The sequence below is a fragment of the Amphiprion ocellaris genome, chromosome 20, assembly GCF_022539595.1.
Source record: "Amphiprion ocellaris isolate individual 3 ecotype Okinawa chromosome 20, ASM2253959v1, whole genome shotgun sequence".
In the NCBI taxonomy this organism is placed as follows: Eukaryota; Metazoa; Chordata; class Actinopteri; family Pomacentridae; genus Amphiprion; species Amphiprion ocellaris.
Window position 1 is genome coordinate 29,366,683 of NC_072785.1, and position 23,966 is coordinate 29,390,648.

General features: G+C 34.4%; 2 protein-coding genes across 3 annotated transcripts in view; both read left to right on the forward strand.

Moving 5' to 3' along the window:
* klc1a (kinesin light chain 1a) overlaps positions 1-5,605 on the forward strand; it is a 94,423-nt gene extending 88,818 nt beyond the window's left edge. Inside the window, exon 16 of the mRNA XM_055005528.1 lies at positions 145-5,605. Within this exon, the coding sequence (XP_054861503.1) occupies positions 145-207 (63 nt within the window). The 3' untranslated portion in view covers positions 208-5,605. The remainder of the gene's footprint in view (positions 1-144) is intronic.
* A 957-nt stretch (positions 5,606-6,562) lies between these two features.
* Positions 6,563-23,966, forward strand: part of zfyve21 (zinc finger, FYVE domain containing 21) — a 19,104-nt gene continuing 1,700 nt past the window's right edge. Inside the window, exons 1-8 of one of the 2 annotated variants that reach the window (XM_023271175.3) lie at positions 6,563-6,933; positions 10,402-10,452; positions 11,863-12,031; positions 13,911-13,986; positions 15,299-15,390; positions 15,638-15,691; positions 17,511-17,641; positions 19,182-23,966. The exon at positions 19,182-23,966 is cut by the window's right edge and continues 1,700 nt beyond it. In XM_023271175.3, coding sequence (XP_023126943.2) covers positions 6,808-6,933; positions 10,402-10,452; positions 11,863-12,031; positions 13,911-13,986; positions 15,299-15,390; positions 15,638-15,691; positions 17,511-17,641; positions 19,182-19,217 — 735 coding nt within the window. In that variant the 5' untranslated portion in view covers positions 6,563-6,807 and the 3' untranslated portion in view covers positions 19,218-23,966. The remainder of the gene's footprint in view (positions 6,934-10,401; positions 10,453-11,862; positions 12,032-13,910; positions 13,987-15,298; positions 15,391-15,637; positions 15,692-17,510; positions 17,642-19,181) is intronic. The other variant, XM_023271176.3, reaches the window with a different exon arrangement.

Here is a 23,966-nt window from a genome sequence, read left to right on the forward strand (position 1 = left end):
ACATAGTTCACTGAGCTTTGGAGATATAATAGTAAGAAAGATGCTAAATATTGTCTTATTACAGTTTTAAAAGATGTTTTTCTCTTTTTAAATTGCGCTTTTTGTCAGTTTTCCATCTGATTTCTTCATTTTTCCCTCCAGGAGCGAAATAATCGTCTGAGGAAGAGCCGCGACCTGAGTGCCAGCCACACCGACTTGGCGCATTGAAGGTTTTCCAGCTGAACTCCGGAGCGTCTCCGCTGTAAATAGCCGTTTGTGAAGCTTCCTAAACCCCGCCAAGTGCTCACTGTACAGGTTTTGGTCTTAATCTTTGCACTTTTGGAGGTTTCAGAGGGTTTTTATTTTATCAGGACATATCGAGGAGGAGGAGGAGTGTGAACGTACGGTGGCCTGCTGGTTGTTTCCGTCTAATCGTTTGTGCGCGTACTGTATGTAAATGTGTGCTGGTGTTCCGTTTAACTGTGTTTGTTTTGGTGTTTTTGCTTGTATGAAGGCAGGTGCAAGGTGGAGTTTTAGTTTTACAATCATTTCTGATGCAGAGGCGGAAAATCTGCAGGATTTACAGGCAGGAAAATGCTGATGACGTCTTTCTGTAGGCCGACCCAGACGTTAGCTTAGCTTAGCTTAGCTTAGCTTAGCTCCGTGTTTGCTCTGAATTTGGTTTTAGGAAACAAACTGATGTTTTACAAATTTAAACCTGCCGAGGAACCTTCGTCTCGCTGCTTCTGTTCCGTCCTGCGCTGGTTGAAGGTTTTTGATGTATGAAGTTCTGTGTTTACATTTTGGGGTTTTGTAAATGATGTGTTTCGTGTCTTCGCTGCTCTGGAAAGTTTCTTTTTTAAAATATTTTTTCGGAGAGTGGTTCAGTTTTATTGGCACACGAAGGCGGCCGACTCTTTCTCAGGACCGAGGCTCGAGTTTCTCACACTGAACGCAGTTTGACGTCGCTCCACACGAGACAAAACTTTACTGACGGTAGAGTCAAACCAAAAAACGCTGAATTATTTAAGATTACTGCAGATAATAAATATATATATTTGCTATCACCAAAATAAGGAGTGCTTCTCCTATTTTAGCTGGATTTAATTAAACAGACACTGTAAACTAGAGACTAAATAAGCTGGAAGTTCTGCATCACAGACCCAACTGCAAACTGAAATATTGAAGGATTTATCATCAAAATGGAAAACATGTTGATTTAGTCTTCAGGTCTGTGATTATACGCTCTTTTCTGAACCTTTTAGCTGAACTTCACTATGCATTCTTGCAATGTTTTTAAGGGACAGATTAATATTTAGCATATTTATAATCTTATATTGATGTTAAACTTGAACTGCAGCAACAAACAGCAAATTAAAATTCACTTAAATCCCCTTAAATTCACATCCAGGATCAAGTGCCTTCTTAAAGAGCACCAACAGGTGGATTGTTTATTTTTGTATTTTTAATCTTACAGTCAGAAATTAAAATAAAATATAATAAATGTCAGTTTATGTCCGTTTAAACCAGTTAATGCAGATTTTTACTAATATAGACATATAAATACATGTTAAACACTCAGTAGTGACTAAAACTCAGCATCATTGATGAAGTTGTCAATAAAATTCTTTTAGAAATATTTTTTACACATTTTTTAAATTGGAAAATTAATGTAAATGAGGCGACATGAATATAGTTTTGCATTGATATTAAAAACAATGTAAAATCTGAATTTGCAAGCAAACTTACTGTATAAATTCTGTGGTTTTTAAATAATAATAGAAAAAAATAAGTAAATATGACTTAATGGCAGATTCCACAACTGCTACAAAATACTGTTTCTACATTTATAGAGGCTGAAATTGTCCATTTTTTATTTAATTTAGTAAAAAAAATGTAAATCTAAATAATGTAGTGCTAGTTTGAGTCTATTTGGTGTCAGAAAAGTAAAAAAAAGGGAGAATTTCTAGCAGAAATCCAAATAAAAAACATTTCTATCTGAATCTACTAAGATGTCTTACATTTAAAATGAATTTATAAAGCATATTTTTGTAAAAATAAGGAAGCCAAAATTCTGCAAAATATAATTTTTGTTGTAACGCAGAGTTTACTTTCTAGTTTTGTAATTATAAATTCTGCAACAAATAGTAAAAAATAACTAGTATGTCAAAGTTGCTCAAATATAAGTCAAAATCATAGTTGCTCAATTTTCAGTCAAAGTTGCCCAATTATAGGTTAAAGTTGCCCAATTCTATGTCATAGTTTCTCAATTAATTGCAAAAGGTGGTAAATTTTATGTCAAAGTTGCTCAGTTGTAGGTTAAAGTTGCCCAGTTTTGTGTCAAACTTCATAAATTATTGGTCAGAGATGGTAAATTCTATGTCAAAGTTGCTCAATAACAAACGGAAACATCTCCAATAATCTGGTTTATCCGTTGATTTTTAGGGAGTTTTACGGTTTTCTAGAAACGTCTTCAATTTCTTCACGTCATTGATCTCTTAAAGTAACAAACATTTTATCGATTATTGATTTGTCTCTTTGCTTAACTAGAAGTTGTCTGTTTTTTCCTGCAAAGGTTTATTTTTTTGTCAGGACTGTACAATAAAAGAAAAACTTTATCTAATATTTTACACTTATATCTAAATTCAGTAAAAATTAACATCTGCACCTAAGAAATCAATTTATATGAAGGCGTTCCAAAACATTTTTCATTAGTTTTCTGTCGTAGTTTCTCAAATAGTAAAGGACTACGATGAGGCCCTGACTGTAAATATCAAATCTCTAACTTTTTAAAATGTTAAATATCTCATTTTAGGAGACATTATTTTCTTTTTATTGCTGATTTTGTTGCTTTGTGTCGACTGTTGATCGGTCGGATTGTCAACCTGCTTCATGCTTTTATTCTGTCTTTATTTTCTTAATGTTTGAGGCACATAAACGAACCGAGCAACACGTGAAGAAATCTGTAAAATATGTTAAAAATTAAATGTAGTCGACGCAAAACAAACATGGAAGCAAAGAAAAAAAACAATATTTTTTATTTTAGAAGCAGCTGAATACCGAAGAAATCCTGAAAAATAACCACTACTGAATGTAGATTGTCTAGATCTATTAACCACTACAATCTGAATATCTCAATCTGATGTTATGTGATTCTAAAGTTCCCTCAATTTGTAAACAAACTCAGAATTTTAAAGCTGCAGATCTTGGAATTTCTGGTGCAAAATTAAACCAGCTAGTATGGATTTTTAAAAATATACACATATAGAAAAATACTGAATAAATGCTTTAAATTCTGTGGTTGCCTTCAAAAAGATTTTTATAATTTTTTTTGCTTCCATAGTTTTGGGTCAAGATTTATTATTAATTTACTGACAATTGAGGATTTAATTTAAAAAAAAGATTTAAACAATTCTTTTACATTTTATTTAGGATATGTGAATGTATTCATAATGTTTAAATAATTATATTTCACTACCAAAACGTTGTTCAATTATAGGTCAAAATGGTAAATTATAGGTCAGTTACCCAATTATAGGTCAAAGTTGCCCAGTTATCAGTTAAAGTTGCCCCATTATGGTTTAAAGTTGCCTAATTGTATATCAAAATTGCTCAATTATAGGTTAAAGTTGCCAAATTTTATGTCAAAGTTGCTCAGTTATAGGTTAAAGATGGTAAATTTTATGTATAAGTTGCTTAATATTATGTTACAGTTGCTCAAATATTGGTCAAAGTTGCTGAATTATTGATCATAGTTGCTCAATTATAGGTCAAAGATGGTAAATTTTATGTCAAAATTGTTCAATTGTGGGTCAAAGTTGACCAATTTTACGTCACAGTTGCCCCATTATGAGTCAAAGTTGCCCAGTTATCGGTTAGCGTTGCCTCATTAGAGTTTTAAGGTGCCTAATTTTATATCAAAGTTGCATAATTATAGGTCAAAGTTGCCCAGTTGTAGGTTAAAGATGGTACTTTTTATGTCATAGTTGCTCAATTTTAAGTCAAAGTTGCTCAATTATGGGTTAAAGCAGCTAAAATGTAGGTCAAAGTTACCCAGTTATTGATTAAAGTTGCCCCATTATGGTTTAAAGTTGCCTAGTTTTATATCAAAGTTGCTCAATCTTATGTCTCAGTTTCTTGATTATTGATGAATTCTAGGTCAGTTTTAAGTCAAAGCTGCTCAACCTGTTGCCGTCCATCACTGAGTCCTGAACTCGGACTTCTGATCCCAGAATCATTTTTAAAGTGATGTTGTTGTCATGAACGTAAATTCTGGGTTCACTGAAGCACAGACGAGTTTTATTTGACTTTATCTGTGTTTGTTTTTGAAGCGGTGAAATTTAAAATCTCTGTCCATCCTTTTGTTGTAGTTTTTATTCCTGTCAGAGTTTCTCCTCCTACATGTGGAGTCGTGATGATTTGTGGAGTCGTGATGATTTGTGGAGCGGTTCTGTGGACGGCTGCTGCTGGAGACTCTCAGGATTCAGGTCTAGAAAGAAACACAGAAGAAAAATAATATTCAGGCAGACGTAAAAAATGAGGAAGTAGCTAACGTACACTGTAAGAAAATATGAATGAAAACATGATAAAAAAAAATCTGGCAGCAAAAATATGAAAAATGGTGTAAAAAAAACCTGAAAAAACCTTGCGATTTTATTTAATGGTAACTTACCATAAATTTATGGTATTCAACTTTAATTTGATAGCCTCAGCAATTACATAAAAATTTAATATTTGTAAAGTTACGATAAATTTTAAAAAAAAATCTTTTCTTCGTTTTTTAGGAACAGATTTTCATTGTTTTGTAAAAATACAGATAATAATTAGTAAAATCACAGAAAAAAAGTATTTTTACCATAAAATTTAAACTAATTGTAAATTACTAAAGCAGAAAAAGCTGCTAAAACTGTTTTTACAGTGTGATCTATATGTGTTTATTGTCCATTTAATATTTTTATTTCAATATGAGATTCAATTAATTTTTCTAATGGAGCCACATATTAGACATGATATGTTCAGGGACCCTTGGAAAGTTGAAAAACTGATGATTTTTTCTGTTTTTACATTTTCTGGGTTTGACAGCTGGTGGAATTTTGGCGATTGCATTTAAACATAACACACCTTCATCAGGATTTAAAAATATTAGAATATTAACTCACAGGAGGAATCTGATTAAAATAAACGTTTGTAATCATTTCTCATCACTCTGCTCAGTAACCACGGCGACACATTGGATGCTGCATCATCCTCACGTTCCGCTCCACATCTCAGAGGCTCCTAGAATCTGAATAATCCTAAAAACAAACGTTTGAATGTGACATGAGATCATTCTCTGTAACTCTCCTCCATGTTAACTGTGTTTGCAGTAAATAAACGCTCCTGTTTCTGACCGGTTCTGTTAAACTGGTGACTTCATTACGGTGCTGTTAGAGAGTAACGAGGTCACAAATCGTGAACAAGTCGAGGAAATGGGCTGAAGTTCCAACAGATTATTTTGTTTACTCTCTGACTGCGCTGTAACGGAGGAAAGTTTGTCTGCAGATTTGTTTTGTGAGCAGAAGTGATGTTTGTCCGGCGATTCCTTGTACAGCTTTACTGGTTTTGAAGAATAAAATGATCAAATTCAGGTTGTTTCATTGTTTTGTTGTGTGGTTTTTGAAAATCTTTTATTTTTTTTATTTTGATTTTCCAATAATAATAATAATAATAATAATAATATAAAACACCTGTATTACTAATATAAATTAAATTGACAAAATAAAAAATATAAAAAATATGATTGTGCATAGTAAAAATAATAATAATAATTTTAAAAACAATAATAATAGACAATTAAATTATAGTAGTAAATTTATTATTATTATTATTATTATTATTATTATTATTATTATTATTATTATTATTATTATTATTATTATTATTATTATAGAATGATATTAATTAAATAGGGAAATGAGTATATTTGGTTAAAAATAAAATTACAATAATTCTTATATCTATTATTACTAATGATAATAAAATAATGTTTTAAAATGTTTTAATTTTAATGTAAATGCTTTAATGAATTTTTCTATTTATTTTTTTTCTTATTTTCATTTTTTTTTAAATATGAGAGGCTGAACAAATAAAATCTGACTGATAATAATTACTATTATTATGGTTATTATAGTATAGAATTATATTGTTAATTTAAGAGAAAATACACTTGATTAAAATAATTCTTACATTATTAATATTATTATTGCTGTTGTTGTTAATAAAATCTTTTAAAATGTTTTTATTCTAAATTTAGCTTTTTTTCTTATTTATGTTTTCTTTTTAATATGAAAGGTGGAACTAATGATAATAATAATAATAATAATAATAATAATAGACAAATGCAATTAAGAAAATATGTCAACAATATTTTTATAGTATATGATAAGAATATTAATTGAAGAGACAATGAAATAAATGGATTCTGGTAAAAATAAAATTAGAAACTATTACTATTTTTTTGTTCATAACACTAATAATAATACTGTTTTAAATTGTTTTTTAAATAGCTTTTATCCATTTATTTGTTCATACATTTTAGCTTTGTTTTTTACCACAAATGTAAAACCATACACTTATTTCACTACACTGAATTTTTAAAAATTTATATTGATCATCATAATTATGACAGTAGTGGGCGTGGCCACAAAAACCAAAACATTCCACTACTAAAGGATCACGTAATTGTCACTCTGTGCTCTGATTCGTTGACCGGCCTGTCAATCATCTCGGAGGGGGTGTCCGGACGGGACTTCACTGAAGGAGATCCGCAGAAACAGCCGCACAACCAAAATGTCCGCAGTTCCCGACGGGAAGAAGCTCGTCCGCAGCCCCAGCGGGCTCCGCATGGTGCCGGAGAACGGAGCCTTCAACAGCCCCTTCTCCCTAGACGAGCCGCAGTGGGTCCCGGACAAAGAGGTGAGGCGGCCGGAGGGGCGAACCGGAGCCGAGCGGGCAGCGGCGGCAAGCTAGTTAGCATAAGGAGCTAAGTGTGTCGACGGTGTTTCAAAATAAGAGCCGGTAGTTCAACAGGAAGGAGATTTAATCAGAACGTGATATTTAGTGAATATTTATGGTTCTTCTGTATTTTTTTAGTTATTCTGCACCAATTAGAGTTTTAAATACATTCAAAATCACTTACAATGATATGTTGATAAAGAAAAGAGTTTCAACAAGAGCAATTTTGACCTAAAATTTCACAACCCTGATGTAAAATTGAACAACTTTGACCTGTAAATGAGCTGTTTTGACCCATTATAAGGCAACTTCAACCAGAAATTTTGCAACTTTGACCTCATGTTTGACAAATTTTCCCTAAATTGGGCTGCATTGACCTATAATTTGTCAGCTGTACCCTCTAAGTCAGTGGTTCTCATTTTTTCTGTCGGGCCCCCCTTCGGAGGACAAAAAACTTTCGTGCCCCCCCAATAACTTCGTGCATATATATATATATATATATATATATATATATATATATATATATATATATATATATATATATATATATATATATATATATAAAGATCACGGGTGTCAAACTCATTTTAGTCCAGGGACCACATAAATCCAATCTGATCTCCAGTGGGCCCCACCAGTAAAATCACAGCATAATAACCTATAAATAACCACAATTCCAACTTTTCCCCTTTGTTTTAGTTCAAAAATAGTACATTCTGAAAATGTTCATATTTAATGAACTATCTTTTTACAAAATATTATGAACCTGAAATTTCTTAAGGAAAACAAGTTCAATTTCAACAGTAGCCTGTTATGCCTCAGTTCATCATTTACACATGCATTGTAACTGCCAGATAACAGTTTATCTACAAAAACACAAAACATTCAGTCACAGGTTTCTGGAACTGAACAATCCAGTATTTTACTTCATGATCAGAACAACTTGTCAAGTTCTAGAAATTATTTTAAATTTACAATTTTACAAATTTACAATTTACAGTTAATGTTGTTGTAATTTTTATAATTTGTAAAGTCGTCCCACGGGCCGAAATGGACCGTCTGGTGGGCCGGTTTTGGCCCACAGGCCACATGTTTGACATTGCTGGTAAAAAGAATCGGAGGAGATGAGAGGAGTACGTGACGTGATCAAGTACGCTGGTGTTCCGACTGCACATTAACGATGCGTTCTCCTGTTCTCAGGAGTCTGAACGGCCAGTACATATACCATAGATACATAAAGAAGATCATTATTATTATTATTTATATCTATGGCATATACAGTCTATGGGGCCAGCACAATTTCAGTATTGTTGTACGCTGCGAAAAACAGGCCGACGTTAAAACAATAGTTCAGCTAATTAGTTCCGTGTTGAAGGACCTTTTCCTCCCAGTCTCCTGCGCCCCCCTTGACATGCCTCTGCGGCCCCCCAGGGGGGCGCGCCCCACTATTTGAGAAACACTGCTCTAAGTGAACAACTTTAAACAGAAACTGAACAATTTGACATGTAAGTCAGCAACTTTGGCCTGTAAATAAACAAATCTGGTATAAAATTGACCAATTTTTATGTATAATTTAGCAACTCTGACCTGTAAATGAACTGCTTTGATGTATAATAGGACAACTTTCACCCAAAATTAAGCAACTTTGCCCTGAAATGAGGCAACTTTGACCTCATGTTTGACAACTTTTCCCTAAAGTGGGCTGCTTTGACCTATAATCTGTCAATTTTAACCTATAAGTGAGCGAGTATGACCTAAAAGTAACTTTAAATTGAGTAACTTTGATCTACAATTTGACAACTTTGACCTAAAACTTGAAAGATTTGCCATGCCATTAGGCATATTTGAACTAAAATGTAGCAACTTTGCACAGTGTTGACCAGTAAGTGAGCAACTTTGGCCTCAAATTGAACACTGAACCTAAAATTGCGCATCTTTGACCTAGGATTTGACAACTGACCTGAAATTCCACATTCTGTGTTGATAGGGTCAGCTGATAGGCCAAAGGATGACTAGCATCTATCATGTGTTGCTAATGGAGATCCGGTAAATCAAATTAAATAGTTTTAAAAAGTATTTTCCATTTTACAGCACTGTTGGACTCAGGATTTAAACTTTTCTAAGCCTCTAATGAAGTCCGAGGCTTTTATTTGTGAAACAGCGCTACATCCGGTGTGGTCGTGCTAATGGCGGTTAGCTCGCTGCTAGTCCCCGGACTGGGCGTCGCAGGCTGTCACGGCCAGCCTGGCAGCTAGCAGTTAGCTAACCAGCTAGTTAAAAGCTGAAACTAGCTGTCAGAACTGAGTTATGTTGGTTTATCTCCGTGTGGAGAAGCTCGTTAAAGCGGAAATCCTCCCGTTAGCTAACGGCTACACTTAGCTCGTTTAGCTACAGGAGCTAGCTGTTGATGTGAAGCAGCTCTGAACTCCTGCGGAAACAAACACTGTCTGTTAATCATTTCTATCTGCTACTGGGTTCAGGGTGAAGCTCTAATCTGTATTTACCAGTCTGAAAACACATTATCCCTAATAAAGCCGTAAAAATGTGTAATTGAGGAAGAAATGTCTGTAACTTCTAGGTTTAAAGACTAAAAATCCTCCAGTATGCTGTCCCTAACTTCTGCAGAAGAGCTACAGGACATAAAAAAAAACATCTAAATCCAGTTATTTACATTAAAGCTGCACTTTATTAAACACACATGTGACATCAAAACAATCCAATCAACAGCTCAGATATTAATAATAATTCTACTTTTTTCTGAGGTTATAGTTTGTGTTGGTGGCGGCTGGACTGCATTATATTGATAAATAATCCTAATATCAGTCCAACATTAAAGCTACTGACAGGTAAAAGTGAATGAACTACATTCTGGACAGTTTATCTTTAGAATTCTGATAGTGAAAATGTAAAAAAAAAAAATAGAGATTTAAATATCTTTTTTTGCATCTGGACCACAGTTGAATTTTGGTGGGTCAAATCTGGACTAGATTGCCGTACAAAAACTACAGACTCTTCAAAACATATTTTTTAATTTGTAAAACCATTATTTTCTGTGTTGAAGTGAGAAAAAAATTATAGATTTTAGTGTGTTTCTTGCATCTGGACCACATTAAATCAGATCTAAGTTGACAGCCAGCCAGTTTAGGTGGATCAAATCTGGACTAAATTGTCATCCAAAGGCTAAAGACTCTTTAAAACATATTTATTAATTTGTTAAACCATTATTTTCTGTGTTAAAATGTATACCCTAACATTCTGTGTCATCTTATTGTTTGCCCCTTTATTGAATATCCATGCTAACAGCTTCATTTCCCTCTAAGTCTTACATGATTTTCTGTTGATACGTGATCATAAACCTAAAATATCGTGAATCTGCTGGGCTCAGCACATTGCATAACTTCCTGTTTTTCCTCTTTTCCTGTCTCCCAGTGCCCCAGATGTATGCAGTGTGACACCAAGTTCGACTTCATCAGAAGAAAGGTCTGTTTTGTTTCTCGCCATGCAACCAATCACAGCTTCAGCTGGCGCAGCACAAAGCGTTTTACTGGAGAATCTTCAGTTTGTTAGAGTTGTGAAACCTGAGAGGAGTTTTTTTTTCTTCTGTTTGGCTTCAGTTCATTTGTTTTGGCATCAAAACACATTGAGAGCTGCGTAGTGACTAAATCTGGGGCTCTGCTTGTTTGTTTTATTTGTGGATTTGCCAGAAAATAATCTGTTTGCGTTTAAATCAGCTCACCTGCGGCTTTTCTTATTACCTGAGGCAGCTGTGTGGAGCCAAAATATTCAGTTTTTAAACTTTCTTTTCCTTTAAAGAGTCAATTTTTAGTGTCCTGTAACAGCAGATGGTCCGTCTTTCTTCACTTTTACAGCTAACTGTGGATGATTCAGAGTTTTTTTTTTTAAAGGCAGCTTCAGAGATTGCTGATTAAAAGTTATTTCCTGGCCCAAACTAACAGACCGCATTAGTCAAATTCCTGCAGAAATACATGAACATGCCGTGCATGCTATCGAAAAAAAAGGAGCTGTTAAACACTTTGAATATCAAGCTGTTACTGGGCGTTTTTGTCACATTTTTACTCGCTGTGGGTTCATTTTTCACTGCATTATAAAGTCCTGCATCTCTAAGGAAACAGAACAACCATGGCTAGAAGTAGAAAAAACGTCTGTGCAGCATGACACATTTAGAATGACAGAAATACATAAAAACACAATAATGAAAGATGAATTTCTTTGATTATTTATTTGACAGAAATGTAAAAGAAATCCTGGAATTAACTTGCAAAATCTTTTTCCAAGTTTCCACATGTAACAAAAAAACTGCAGCTCTAAACACAACAGATATTTTATTAATTACATTTTTGCAGCTGCTACAAACTTTGTTTTACTCTCTACTCTGCTCATCAGCTGTAGAAAGATGTTTCACCATGCGGAATGTATCTTGAAAAACTAACCCAAAAACTTGTCAACAAGTCAGTTACAGTACAGTACAGTTAGCATGGTGAAGCATCTTTCTAGATTTGATTGAAATACAAAAAGTGTCATGTTTCGAAATATTTGAGTCATTTTGAGCTAGTTTTAAGGACTTTTTGCCAACTTTTAGGTGAGTCTTCCAAGATACATTCAGCATGGTGAAACTTCTTTATACAGCTGATGTACACAGTTTCAAAATTGCGCTAAATTTGTTTTTCTAAAATGACTTGAATTGTCTATCATGACTGAAACTGTACATTTTTAGGAAAAAAATAGTCATTTCGAGCCAGTTTTAAGGACTTTTTGACACTTTTTGGGTCAGTTTTTCAGGATATATTCAGCATGGTGAACCGTCTTTCTAGAGTGAGCAGTGTGTTGATTTGAGCTCTGGTAAATCTGACTCTTTATTATCTCCTGCAGCACCACTGTCGGCGGTGCGGTCGCTGTTTCTGCGATAAATGCTGCAGTAAGAAGGTGGTGCTGCCCCGGATGTGCTTCGTGGATCCGGTCCGACAGTGTGCCGAGTGCAGCCTGGTGTCCCAGAAGGAGATGGAGTTCTACGACAAGCAGCTCAAAGTGCTCCTGGGAGGTGACGGTTCACTTTTAATTCATAGATTTCACAATTTCTATGCATTTACCTATTCAGTAAAAGGGTAAACATTTACCTGAATGTGGCTGTTTGTCCACTTATTCAGCCTTTTTGTCTGTAACTTCCATTATTTTTCTGCACGTTTGGCACAAATTAGTGTTTCTACTTTGTTGAAAACACAGATTTTTAAAGATTTTCTGCAGTTGGAATAGACAAATTTAAAATGAAAAATAACCGTCAGAACTGGATTTTAAGTGTTAAATGCAAAAAACAATATAATTCTGAATGTTTCATTTTTAGTAATAGTAATGCTAATACCAATAATGCTATTAATAATAATAAGAATAATAAAATAAGAATAATGCAAATGCTAAAGATGTTGATAATGCTATTAATAATAATAGTAATAATAATGATAATAATATAATAAAAAATAAATGTTGTAGATTATAGACACTTTAAAAGTACATTTTTACAATTTCTGGCCACAACTATTATTGCATAATTCTCATATTTATTATGAGATTGTGGAGTTTGGTGTCTGTATGAAATTTACTGAATCTTTATTTGTTGCATGCAATATTATACACGCATAATGGGATGCTAAATTACAATAATTAATGCTGTAAAATATATACAAAATGTAGGACAAATGTGTTTTTTAAAAGAATATGAAATCAATAATTATGGATCAGATGAATGTTTCCCTACTTTCACCACATTTTCCATCTTTTCACTTGATCACTATTGTGAAATAAAAGCAAAACAGCTGAAAAATATTTATATGGTTTCATCCATAAACTTGTCATGTGGTTTCCTCGCTGCGTGTTTTCATCACATTGATCTCAAACTGAAAGCAGAAATGAAGCAGTGCCTCTAATGAGCCACAGTGTGGTTGTGGGTCAGTGAGGAGCTTTAAATGCATCCAGACTGTTTATGAAAAATCCATCAGCAGCATGTCGACTTATTTATTGATGCTGGAATTATCAATAATCAATAACAGAGGAAGGAAAAGCTGACAAAAGATGGAGACTCGACAATAAACCAGATTAATTATTCCTTCTGAAATCTGTTTTTTATCATAAGCTATGAATATTTGAAGTGATTTAAGTAATTTTAGGATTTAAAATTCATGTCACTACACCACATGGTTATACATAAAAGTGGCTATTTATTTCTCATATTTGAATTTGTATTTGAACAACAAACTCTCAGGAAATATTAAAGATAAAAAAAATGAATTTTTCAGTTTTTTCTCATGTCATTGATTTCAAATCTGTAAAATTGCTATGAATATGAAAAACTGTGAAGGCGTCATGAAAAGTTCATCTTTGAGCTCATTAACAAAAAATAACTATAACGCAGACGCCAACTAGTGATATTTTCTGAACCATATGCAGTTCCATGTCACAATAGCGCAAAACTAAACATATAGAATACTTTAAATTAGGATTTAATTTATTACATAAGATGAAGTTGACATTAAACTTTCATATCTGATTGAGCTAATATGATAAGTTATACCACAGATTCTCCAAATATAACTAAGAAAGTATCTTTTTTATTGTTATTATGGACATATTTATTCATTTTCAGTGCAGGTGTACAAAGTGAGTTCCAAAAATATACATATAATATGAATTATATAATATAAATAAAGTTACTTGCTTCAGAAAATATTTATCTAAAATTTCACAAACATTTTTATAAATATTCATATTTTATGCTGTAAAATTTCAGACGGATCAGAGATGGTCGAGTAGAAATTGATCTAAAAATTAAAGGATATGAGAAATAATGAGCCAAATGTTTGTTTTTCTATAATCTGTATTATTGTCTGGAGGATGTGTGCAGAGTTTTACATGTTTTCTGTTTCCAGGAGGAACCTTCGTTGTCACTTTGGGAATGACAGAGAAGTCTGAAACGATGACGTGTCGCCTCTCCAACAACCACAGGTGAAACTTTTTACTCCTCTGAACCCCAAAACACAAAATTACCCCATTTATTAGTGCAAGAAACCGTAAAAACTGAAAAAAACTGTCTGATTTTAGACTTTCTGATGGTCTTTGATGTGAAAAACAATCAAATCTAAGCCTAAAATCGTGGTATTTTGCACATCTAATTTAAGAATTTAAAAATAAACAAATATTTGTCTCTAGTTTCTTTAACACAAACAAAAAAACAAGCCACGACTGATTCAGCTGCAACTAAGAGTGACAGAAATTCAGAGACTTTTTATTTTAACTTTCAGCTGTTGTTTAAAAACAGCAGAGGAGACAAATGCGGAAACAAATTAGAGATATTAAGAGTAAAATCCAACCTACTAGATCAATAAAATAAATGCAGCATGGCTCAGAAATGGTGAACAGAGGAGCAAGTGTAATGTGGAGCCAGTTTTATGGAACTTTTGACAACTTTAGGTCAGTTTTCCAAGATACATTCAGCATGGTGAAACATCTTTCTAGATTTGAACAGATTTGTGTGAAAAATGCTGTTTTTTAGAGGTTGTAAAAATGCAAGTAGCTAAATATCTCCACTATGTAGAGCCACTGTTTTTTTCTGCAGTGGTGGTAACACGTGTGGACACAATCTTGGATGTGTTTTTTCCATTTTTTTCAGTTTTTTTTTTAATGATTTTTAAGACATTTCTGAGTTCTCTCTCCTTTTTCGTGGTTGTCCTGTTTCAAGAGCTGCATGACTTTATATTACAGTGAAAAATGAACCCCCAGTGAGTAAAAAATGAGAGCGGAGCAAATAAAAATCCCCTGAAACTACTCAGAGTTCAGAGTTAAAATCCAAACTTGGCATCTCAGCATCTTCAGGTGTCTGTTCATCATGTTAGTTTCCATTTTATGAGCCTTTTAAAGTGATGCTACCAACTGAACATGATAAAATTTGGTTTTTTTTTTTCCTTTTTTGTGACATTGCAGTGTTAATGTTTGCAACGAGAACTGATTTCTTTTGGTAAACATTAAGTGTTGGTGGTTAAAAAAATGTTTTATTTGAGCATACAATGAAAACATCCAGTGTATTTAATTTATTTCAACGTTTTATAGATAATTTATTGTTAACTTGGCTGACTATCAATTTAAAAAATCTTTTGAAATTTGTGTCTCAACTTGATGCAGAACAGTAGTTAGTCAACAGGCATGAAGAGTCTTAGATTAACTTATTTTTCACCAGATGTCCTCATGAATCCTTCAGTTTTTTCAGCGCTGCCAGTGATTTCTGCAGCTCACTCTTTCTTCTTTCCGCCCCAAACCTCAGGTATCTGTTCCTGGACGGTGAAACCCACTTCGAGGTGGAGTTGTCTCGGATCTCCAGCATGCAGATTTTAACAGACGGGACGAGTCCAGGAGGTGAGATTCTGTGTGGGAGTGGGAATAAAAACCAAAGCAGAACAGTCATAAAATCTGAATTTCAGTGTGTGATTATTTCCTGCTGCTACGACGAGGACAAATCTAGTTTATGTCTCCTTTTGCGTCTCTAAATTCTCCACCAAAACTCCTCGTTTCTCCCTCCAGTCACTAACGAAGCTTCTTGATTAACCTGTTTTTCTTTCTGAACTAACGCTCGTTCTTTTTGTGCTGCTTCCTCCGGATTCAGAGAACGATATTCACACTTACACCAGCCTGCTGGACAGTCAGTATCTCTCTGAAGGTTAGCGCTGTCGTCGTCGTCGCTCCATCCTTTTATATCCCACTCATCTGGTTCACATCTGTTTGCATGGACCTGCTTTGTTTTTAGTCCCAAAAGCAGCAGATTTTCTTAGTGTGACTCGATTAACCTCCGAGGATTTGATTAGTTGAGCAGGAAATCATCACTTTTGGTGAACTGAAAGTGTTTTCCCTACAGCTGTACAAACCTGGCAGAAACAAAAAATATGGTTTTTCTCATTTTAAATGCCAAAAATAACATTAGTTACTCATTAATTTGGACAGAAAGTGTTTCCCCGATATAACTACTGCTGCTTCTGATTTTAATTTGCTTTATAGAAGATTTTTTCTTCAGAAACTAACATTATATTACTTTACACTCAGGGTGCTTCATATTTGAGCATTGAAAAGTCTTTCCATCTTAACTTTTCTGCTCGACCACGTCTGATTTGCCTGAAATTCCAACAACATAAAATATGAATATGTATTAAGATATCTGCAAAATTTCAAATTTTTTTGCTCATTGAACCACTTTCAACACGTTTTTTTGCACAATGAAATTTGAGGCTGTTTGAACAACGTTTCAGGAACTATTAAAGATATAAACCTGAGATTTTTACTATTATTTCTCATCATGACCTTGATTCAGAATCTTTTGAAATTCCAGAAATCTGCTCTACTTGAATTTAGTTACCTACAGATATTTTGGGTACAACTTGTCAAAGCTGCTCAAATAGTTCTCAAAGTTAAACAGAAATAACAATTTTCATATTAAAAAAAGTGCTTTTGGGACGCTGACTGCTGCATGTCGTCGTGTGTTTCCTGAATGCAGCATGAAAACATTTCATCATGTGCTGCTGCTTGTTGAACTTCAGCTTTTATATCAGTCTTTGCTCCATTTTGTTGGTGAAGGCTGTTGCTGTGTTCCTGTTCTGTTCCTGTGATGCGTTTTTGTTGCATGTTTGTATTTGCATTAATCATTTTTAATAGGATTTTAGCCTTTTTGTTTTTATCACTGGACCACACTTTTCCTGTTTTCGTCTCATTTCACCTCATCTTTGTTATTTCATTAAATAACCTGCAGCTGTTTTCTACACTGTTTTTGTTGTCTTTACAAACTGTTTGTCAGCTAAGTGTCGAATGAAGAAAATTTGTCAAAATGTCATCAAGACTGAACTAAAGGATCTTTTTCTTACTTTTCTAAGGCAAAAAATGCACAAAATATGAGCTCTTTGACTAACAGATGTTCACAGTTTAGTCTCTTAATCTTATGTCGCCTAATTAATAGAATAAGAATGACAACTTTAGCTTCCCACCTCTAAATAACCATGATTTTCTGCAATATTGATGTAGAAAAATGTTCACTTTTCTCATAATATTTTCAAAAATGTTGGTACAATCACTTACTGGCATTCAAAGTCCTTATTCAGAGCTGAGCAACTAATGGAATAGGAGGTGCGATCATGAATTCACATTATTTGGGAGGGGAAATCTGACATTAGAACACCTTATTTCACTCTTTTCAAACTAATTTTTGGTATCACTCATGTCTAAGATGGTGCAGTAACTAAGTGGAGACTAGTAGATTCTCTGTGCACAGCTAACTAGCTAGTGTGTATTAGCTTGCATGTGACGTGTTTAAGGAACATTGGTAAATCGCAGTCTCTGTTATTAAGCACATGTTTAGCAAGTGAGGTGTTCTGGGTACCGTTTTGTTTATATTTTGCCTCCTTGAGATTATTTCTAGTCATATTTTGATGCTGATTTGTGAGTAAATGAGTTCAGGACTTTGTTTTATTGCATGAGTTCGTTTATGTGCTCAGGAGGGACGTCTCGAGCTAGTGGCATGTTGCTCCATTACAAACCAATGGGCTCCCAGGACGCCCAGCAGCTTCGCATGGAGGCTGCAGACGACAAGAAGGTGGCTTCATTATGGCTGGCTGCAATGCACAAGGTACAACAAACACAACACCAGATCTCTTTTACTGTCACTGCACTGAAGCTAGGTGGTTGTTGTGGCATGAAGACACAGTAAGACACCAAAAACATCCAGCATCAACTTAACTTCTTGCATTAAGTTGAAAAAACACAGTTTTTTCTTCTGTCCCACACAAAAAGTTCTCTTCCCAAAATTCAGCTTCAGTCTCTTGTTTTATTTCATTTATTTAAGCTGCAAACATGTTAGCATGCTAATTAGCATGAGGACAGATCAAACTGATAAAGAGCTAACATCATGGCCTGTCCTGATGGCGCCCCCTTCAGGCCAAAGATTATGTTTTATCTCCATTGTCTTCACCTGTAGTTTAGTTATTGTGGCATTTTACTCTTGTTTCTAATTTTTGCTTTTCACCCAATAGTTTTGTTTTCTGATCTATAATAAACCAGTATTAATGTGTTAATCTGGTCACTTCTCAAGACAATAAACACACTGTTGTAATTATATAGCATATTTTACTTTGCCTTACTTAGATTGTTTATTTGCAGGGATTTTATTTACTAATTTCAATATAACCTTTATTTAACCAGGAAAATGCTCACTGAGATTAAGAGCAGCAGCACAAATTAACAAGTGATATGCATAAAGCTATTTTTTAAAGAAGGTTTACAGAAAGATTAAGCATTACAGGAAAATAAGATTGCAAATATATTTGATCAATGAGGATGAAAATGGCTAACATGTTTGATGTGTCGGCCTTCAAGTTGCATAAGTTGCTTTGGATTTTTACCCTCTGAACTCCAAGTAGTATTGGTTTTTTTCGTGTGTTTTTTGGCCTGTCTCATTTATCTCCACTGTTGGTTCATTTTTCACTGCAGTCTAAAGTCCTGCACCTCTATGGAAACAACAACCATGAAGAAGTAGCAAGAACTCAAAAATGTCATTTAAGTCATTAAAAAATGGAATAAACGTGCAAGATTTTCCACAAGTGACCACAGGTGTTATCACCACTGCAGAAAAAATAGTGGCATTACATACTAGAAATATTTAGCTAATTACATTGTACCAACTCTAAAAACAGACACACTAGTCTACTCAGATCTAGAAAGATGTTTCACCATGCTGAATGTATCTTGGAAAACTGACCCAAAAGTTGACAAAAAGTCCTTAAAACTAGTTCAAAATGACTCACGTTTTTCTAAAAATGACATGTTTTGAGTCATTACAGACAATTTGAGTCATTTTAGAAAAGATTTAGTGCAGTTTAAGTCTGTGCTCATCAACTGTAGAAAGATGTTTCACCAGGCTGAATGCATCTTCCAACAATGTGCTCCTCTGTTCACTGTTTCTGAGCCATGCTGTATTTATTTATTATTATTAAAAGAAAAATTAGGCAGAGTCCAAAAGTTCGGAGGGTTAGCTGTTGGTATACGACTTGCATCTCAGAAAATAAGAATAGAATAGCAAGAAAAAACAGCAGCAGAGACAAAATAAATGCTGTTTAATACAAATAAAGAGCAGCTAAATAAATCTAAACTGTTGTATTTTGTTCCGACAGGCAGCCAAGCTGCTGTACGAAGCTCGGGACCAGTGACGAGCAGAACTGGACCTGCAGGCAACACACCCAAGTGTTTTCAACCCAGCGGGGTTCGGTATCTTTCAGATTCTTCTTAACGCCAGTTCTGATTCTGCTTCTCCGTCTGATTCCTCATCGGTTCTTGATACCAGTTCTTCTCATCATGGTAATTTTTTGCAAGAAATGTTTATATGAAATGAGACTTTATTACCTCTATAACCAGTACTTTGTACATGATGTTTACCACAACTAGGCTGATTGTTCCTTTATTTTCTCGTTTGTCAGAGAGTTTTTTAACCCTCTCTGCTCCAGTGCGTAAATCAGGGCATGCAGCATTAAGGTTTCTACATTAAAAACGTAACAGGAGAAGAGGCCGGTTGAGATTTGTCGGTCCAACGAGGCTTCGACTTTAATTTGTTTGATTCCTCTGAAGAAGTTGACATTATAAAATCCACAAAATGTGACATTATAGCGTTCATGAACCATTTTACATAGTTAATTCACATGATAACTTTATATGCTGCTCTTAAATTTGTTTATTTTTTGTGTCAACGAGGATTTTATTTCCTGTTTGATTCAGCTAAGCAGAACCAAGTAGGGACTCGATCAACAGATCTTCCATAGAGACGACTGTCGTCTATAGGTTGAAGTAAAAATCCACCTTCAACCCTTTAACTCAAGTAGAAAAGCAGCTATTTGTGATTTAATTTGCACTTCGGGTCTCTTATTTGCTTAATTTCTGGTAATCCTACAAACCACAAGACGCTTGATATCAGAAAACGTCCGCTGGATTCAACTTTGCAGCTCCACAAGCAACTTTATTTAATGTTTTTAAAGCGCCACAGCTCAGTATGGTTGTTATTTAACAGTACTGCCTCTAAATTCATGTGATACGAGAGTTTATTATTGGATTTTAACATCTGTAGCTCCTCCCTATAAAAAGAAAATATATTAAAACTCAGTCATAGTAATTTATATAGTCGTTGACAAGCACTAAATTTTAATAAACACCATAAATTTCTACGTAGCTATTATGTTACAGGACATTTTAAGCAAGTTACCACATATTGCTTGCATATATATACTGACTATAATGCTGTAGTGGAGTGGATTATAAATTTGGCTGCGTTAAAACACACTTTAGGTGTTGGATTGGAGCATTTAGCTGCTAAAGAGTCACATTTCATTTGGAAGGTGGTGGAGACCAAAAATAGAGCTAAAACAGAGCAAATATTGGACTTTATCGAGAGATTCAAAACAAATTAGCCTCCAAATGAAATATGTTTTTTAACTGCTAGATGTGTAAACAAGCAACTATTTGCTGACACATTCAGACTTTTGCTTCGAAATGTAATAAGAAAAGACAAAATAAGTGAAGTATCTCATTAAAGCAACTACAATGGATAATGTGAAAACTGAATGTGCAGCTTTATGCGGAGAAAAAACCTTAAACACCAAGCACCAGAGACCACAGTTACAGGACTAGCTGGTGAACTAATTGGAGCATTTAGCCGCTAAAGAGTCGGATATTTCATTTAGAAGGTGGTAGAGACCAAAAATAGAACTAAAAGAGATCAAATATTGAACTTATTTATTAAATGAAACACAGAGTCCACACAAACTTGCCTCCAAATGAAATGCAATGTTGTTTTTAAAATGCTGGATGTGTAAACAAGCAACTATTCACTGACACATTCAGTGGATAATGTGAAAGCTGAATGTGCAACTTTATGCGGAGAAAAACCTTAAAATAACCACCGAGCACCAGAAACACAGTTAGGAGACTAGCTGGTGAACTAATTGGAACATTTGGCCGCTAAAAACTCAGATATTTCATTGAGAAGGTGGTGGAGACCAAAAATAGAGCTAAAAGAGAACAAATATTGGACTTATTTATCAAGAGGTTCCACACAAATTGGCTTCCAAATGAAATATGTTGTTTTTTAACTGCTGGCTGTGTAAACAAGAAACTATTGACTTGTGCTTCCCTGAATAATGAATAATGACAAAATAAATGAATAAAAACATAGTGTGAAAGGTGAAATGAGCCCACTTGGCCAAAAATCTGCCACTATCTACAGACGTTTATGTGAATTATAACAGAGCAGAGAAAAAAGCTGGATCCAGTGGATGTCAAATATCACCATAAAATGTTAGGTTTTCGGTTTTAAAATCAAAAAGTACTGCCTCTTTAGAGTAGCAGGTTGGCAGGTTGGGTTCTGGGCAGCACAGAGAGGCATTCTGGGTAATGTAGGATTCTCATAATGAAGTAAGAAAAAGCAACAGGGCGGCTCCTGAAATCACAGATTTGTGTCTGGTTTACGTAAAAGTGACGCTGAACGGTGGATTATTTCTTCAACATAGCAGCTCTGGCGACAGTTCAGGTGGTGAGTTCCTGTTTCTATGTTAAAAAAAAAAAGTTAAAAACTCTGTGCTACAAGTATTTACAGATTTCCGTCTTTAGGCCTCTGCGTCTGAGGAAGCATCGACTATTCACTGATTCTAGTGAAGCATAAACACATAATTATAATGCTTTAAATGTAGTTTCATGTATTGAAGTTTTGTACGAGCTATTTTGTTAAATCTTCCTACTTTAACACCAAGCCGTGTATGTACTTACATAATTTTTAAAGCTGAAGTATAGTTTTTGTAATACTTGTATACACTTCTTCCTTCTGTCCTCACTCTAAGGCCGATACAAATTTTTTTATTTTTACGTTTTTGTCGATGTCGTCGCGCAGAGCCACAACCAGGAAGTGAAACCACCACCATTCCGTCGGCCTCTCGGCTTCTGGTCGAGGTGGTTGGTTGTTAGTTGAGCTTCCAGTGACCTATTTTAAACTAAAACGCGATGTTTAAAGTGCTGAGCGCAGGAGAAAACAGAATCTCTACCTGCTTTACAGCCAAATAAACCACGATCGACGGTTCCTGCATGAAAAAGGTTGCAGATCATTGACCTCAGTTTGTTCCTCTTGTGTTTGTAAACACCAAGTATTCTTTAAAAGTCTAATTAAAGTGACTTTTATCAATTCAAACTTCATTTGTGATGAAGCTTTTCAGGGTTTTTAAGGCATCTTTTGTCCTGAAACATCCCTTAAAATAGGAATAAAAATGGAGAAGAACTTAATGTTATAGAAAAGTAATGCAAAACTTAAAAACAAATGCGCTAGCCATGTTTCTGTAATGTATTTTTATGTGCATTTTAATGTAGAAGAAGTCCCAATTTTGCATAAATAGTGTTTTCACACTCAACTACGCACAGTTACAAGACTAGCTGGTGAACTAATTCTAGCATTTAGCTGCTAAAGAGACCAGTATTTTATTAAGGAGATGGTGGAGACCAAAAATGGAACTAAAAGAGAACAAATATTGGATTTACTCCTGAAGTTCACCTCTTGGATTCAAAGCAAACAAGAGATTCGGACACCTTACTGCATGAAAAAAGTCTAATTAAAGTGAGTTTTATTAATCAAACCTCATTTCTGATGTTGCAGCAGCAGCTTTTCGGTGTTTTTAAGGGATGTTTTGTCCTGAAACATCCCTTAAAATGGGAGTAAAAATGGAGAAAATCTTAAAACTAAAGAAAAGCAACACAACGATTGGAAAAAAAAACATATGCTAGCCATGTTTATTGATGTTTTTATGTAGAAAAAGTTTGAAAAAAACTTCCCACTTTTACAGAAATGCTGTTTTCACACTCAACAGCACAGTTACAAGAATAGCTGTTGAACTAATTTTAGCATTTAGCTGCTAAAGTGACCAATATTTTATTAAGGAGGTGGTGGAGACCAAAAACGGAGCTAAAAGAGAACAAATAATGGATTTACTCCTGAAGTTCAACACTTGGATTCAAACCAAACAAGACATTCAGACACATTACTGTGTGAAAAAGGTTCCAGAAAGTTGGTAGAAAGTAGAGAAAGTAAAAATAAAAACGTCCTAATTTTGCAAAAACACTGTTTTCACACTCGAAGTGGTTTTTGAATTCTCTTATAAAGAGGTAATGCGCTTCAAGGGAGAGAGAAAGTTTTTCTTTGAATATAGTGTTTTATTGCTGGTGATAGATGATCAGTTGGTTCTACAGCATCAATAAAGTGGTACGTTTACTAATATTACTTAATAAGAATTGGTGATTTTCAAGTTTTATGTGGATATATCTAACCCAAAACAAAAAAACCCTGTTTTCTGCTGCAAAAATTTGATTGTTTCTTAAAGTTGCAAAGAAATGCACGCTTTTATGCTTGTTTTGTTTGACACAAATTGAAACAGTGCAACTAGAAAAACAAGAATGGATGGTTAAGAGTCATTTTTGAAAAGCAGATACCAAAGAGGAACAAACTGGAGGAAAACGCAACCGAATGGACCTTTTTAGTCGACATTTTTCGCTGCTTCACTGTACAAGTTTTTCCGTAAGTCCCGACACCCGAGATGTTTAACCTTTAATTTCACGACGTCTTTAATGTGTTTGTAGTCTTGAGAAAACACATTATCTGAAGTGTAAATGTACGTGTTGTTCACTGAGCTGTTGGGATGCAAAAAAAAGTCCACTTACAGGCTTTTCTATTTTAAATCCTGAGCTTTCAGCGTAGCGTCATGGTCTTCGTGGACAGCAAAAACCTCTGAGTGGATGTTAAGTTGCAGTTATTATTATTTTTAATCCAACTTCTTCACTCGCTTCACTTTCCAACTGAGTAGACATTAGAAATGCACAGTCGCTAACACTTAATGCTATGTTCAGCTCGGATTATCGTCGACTTCCCAGTGATT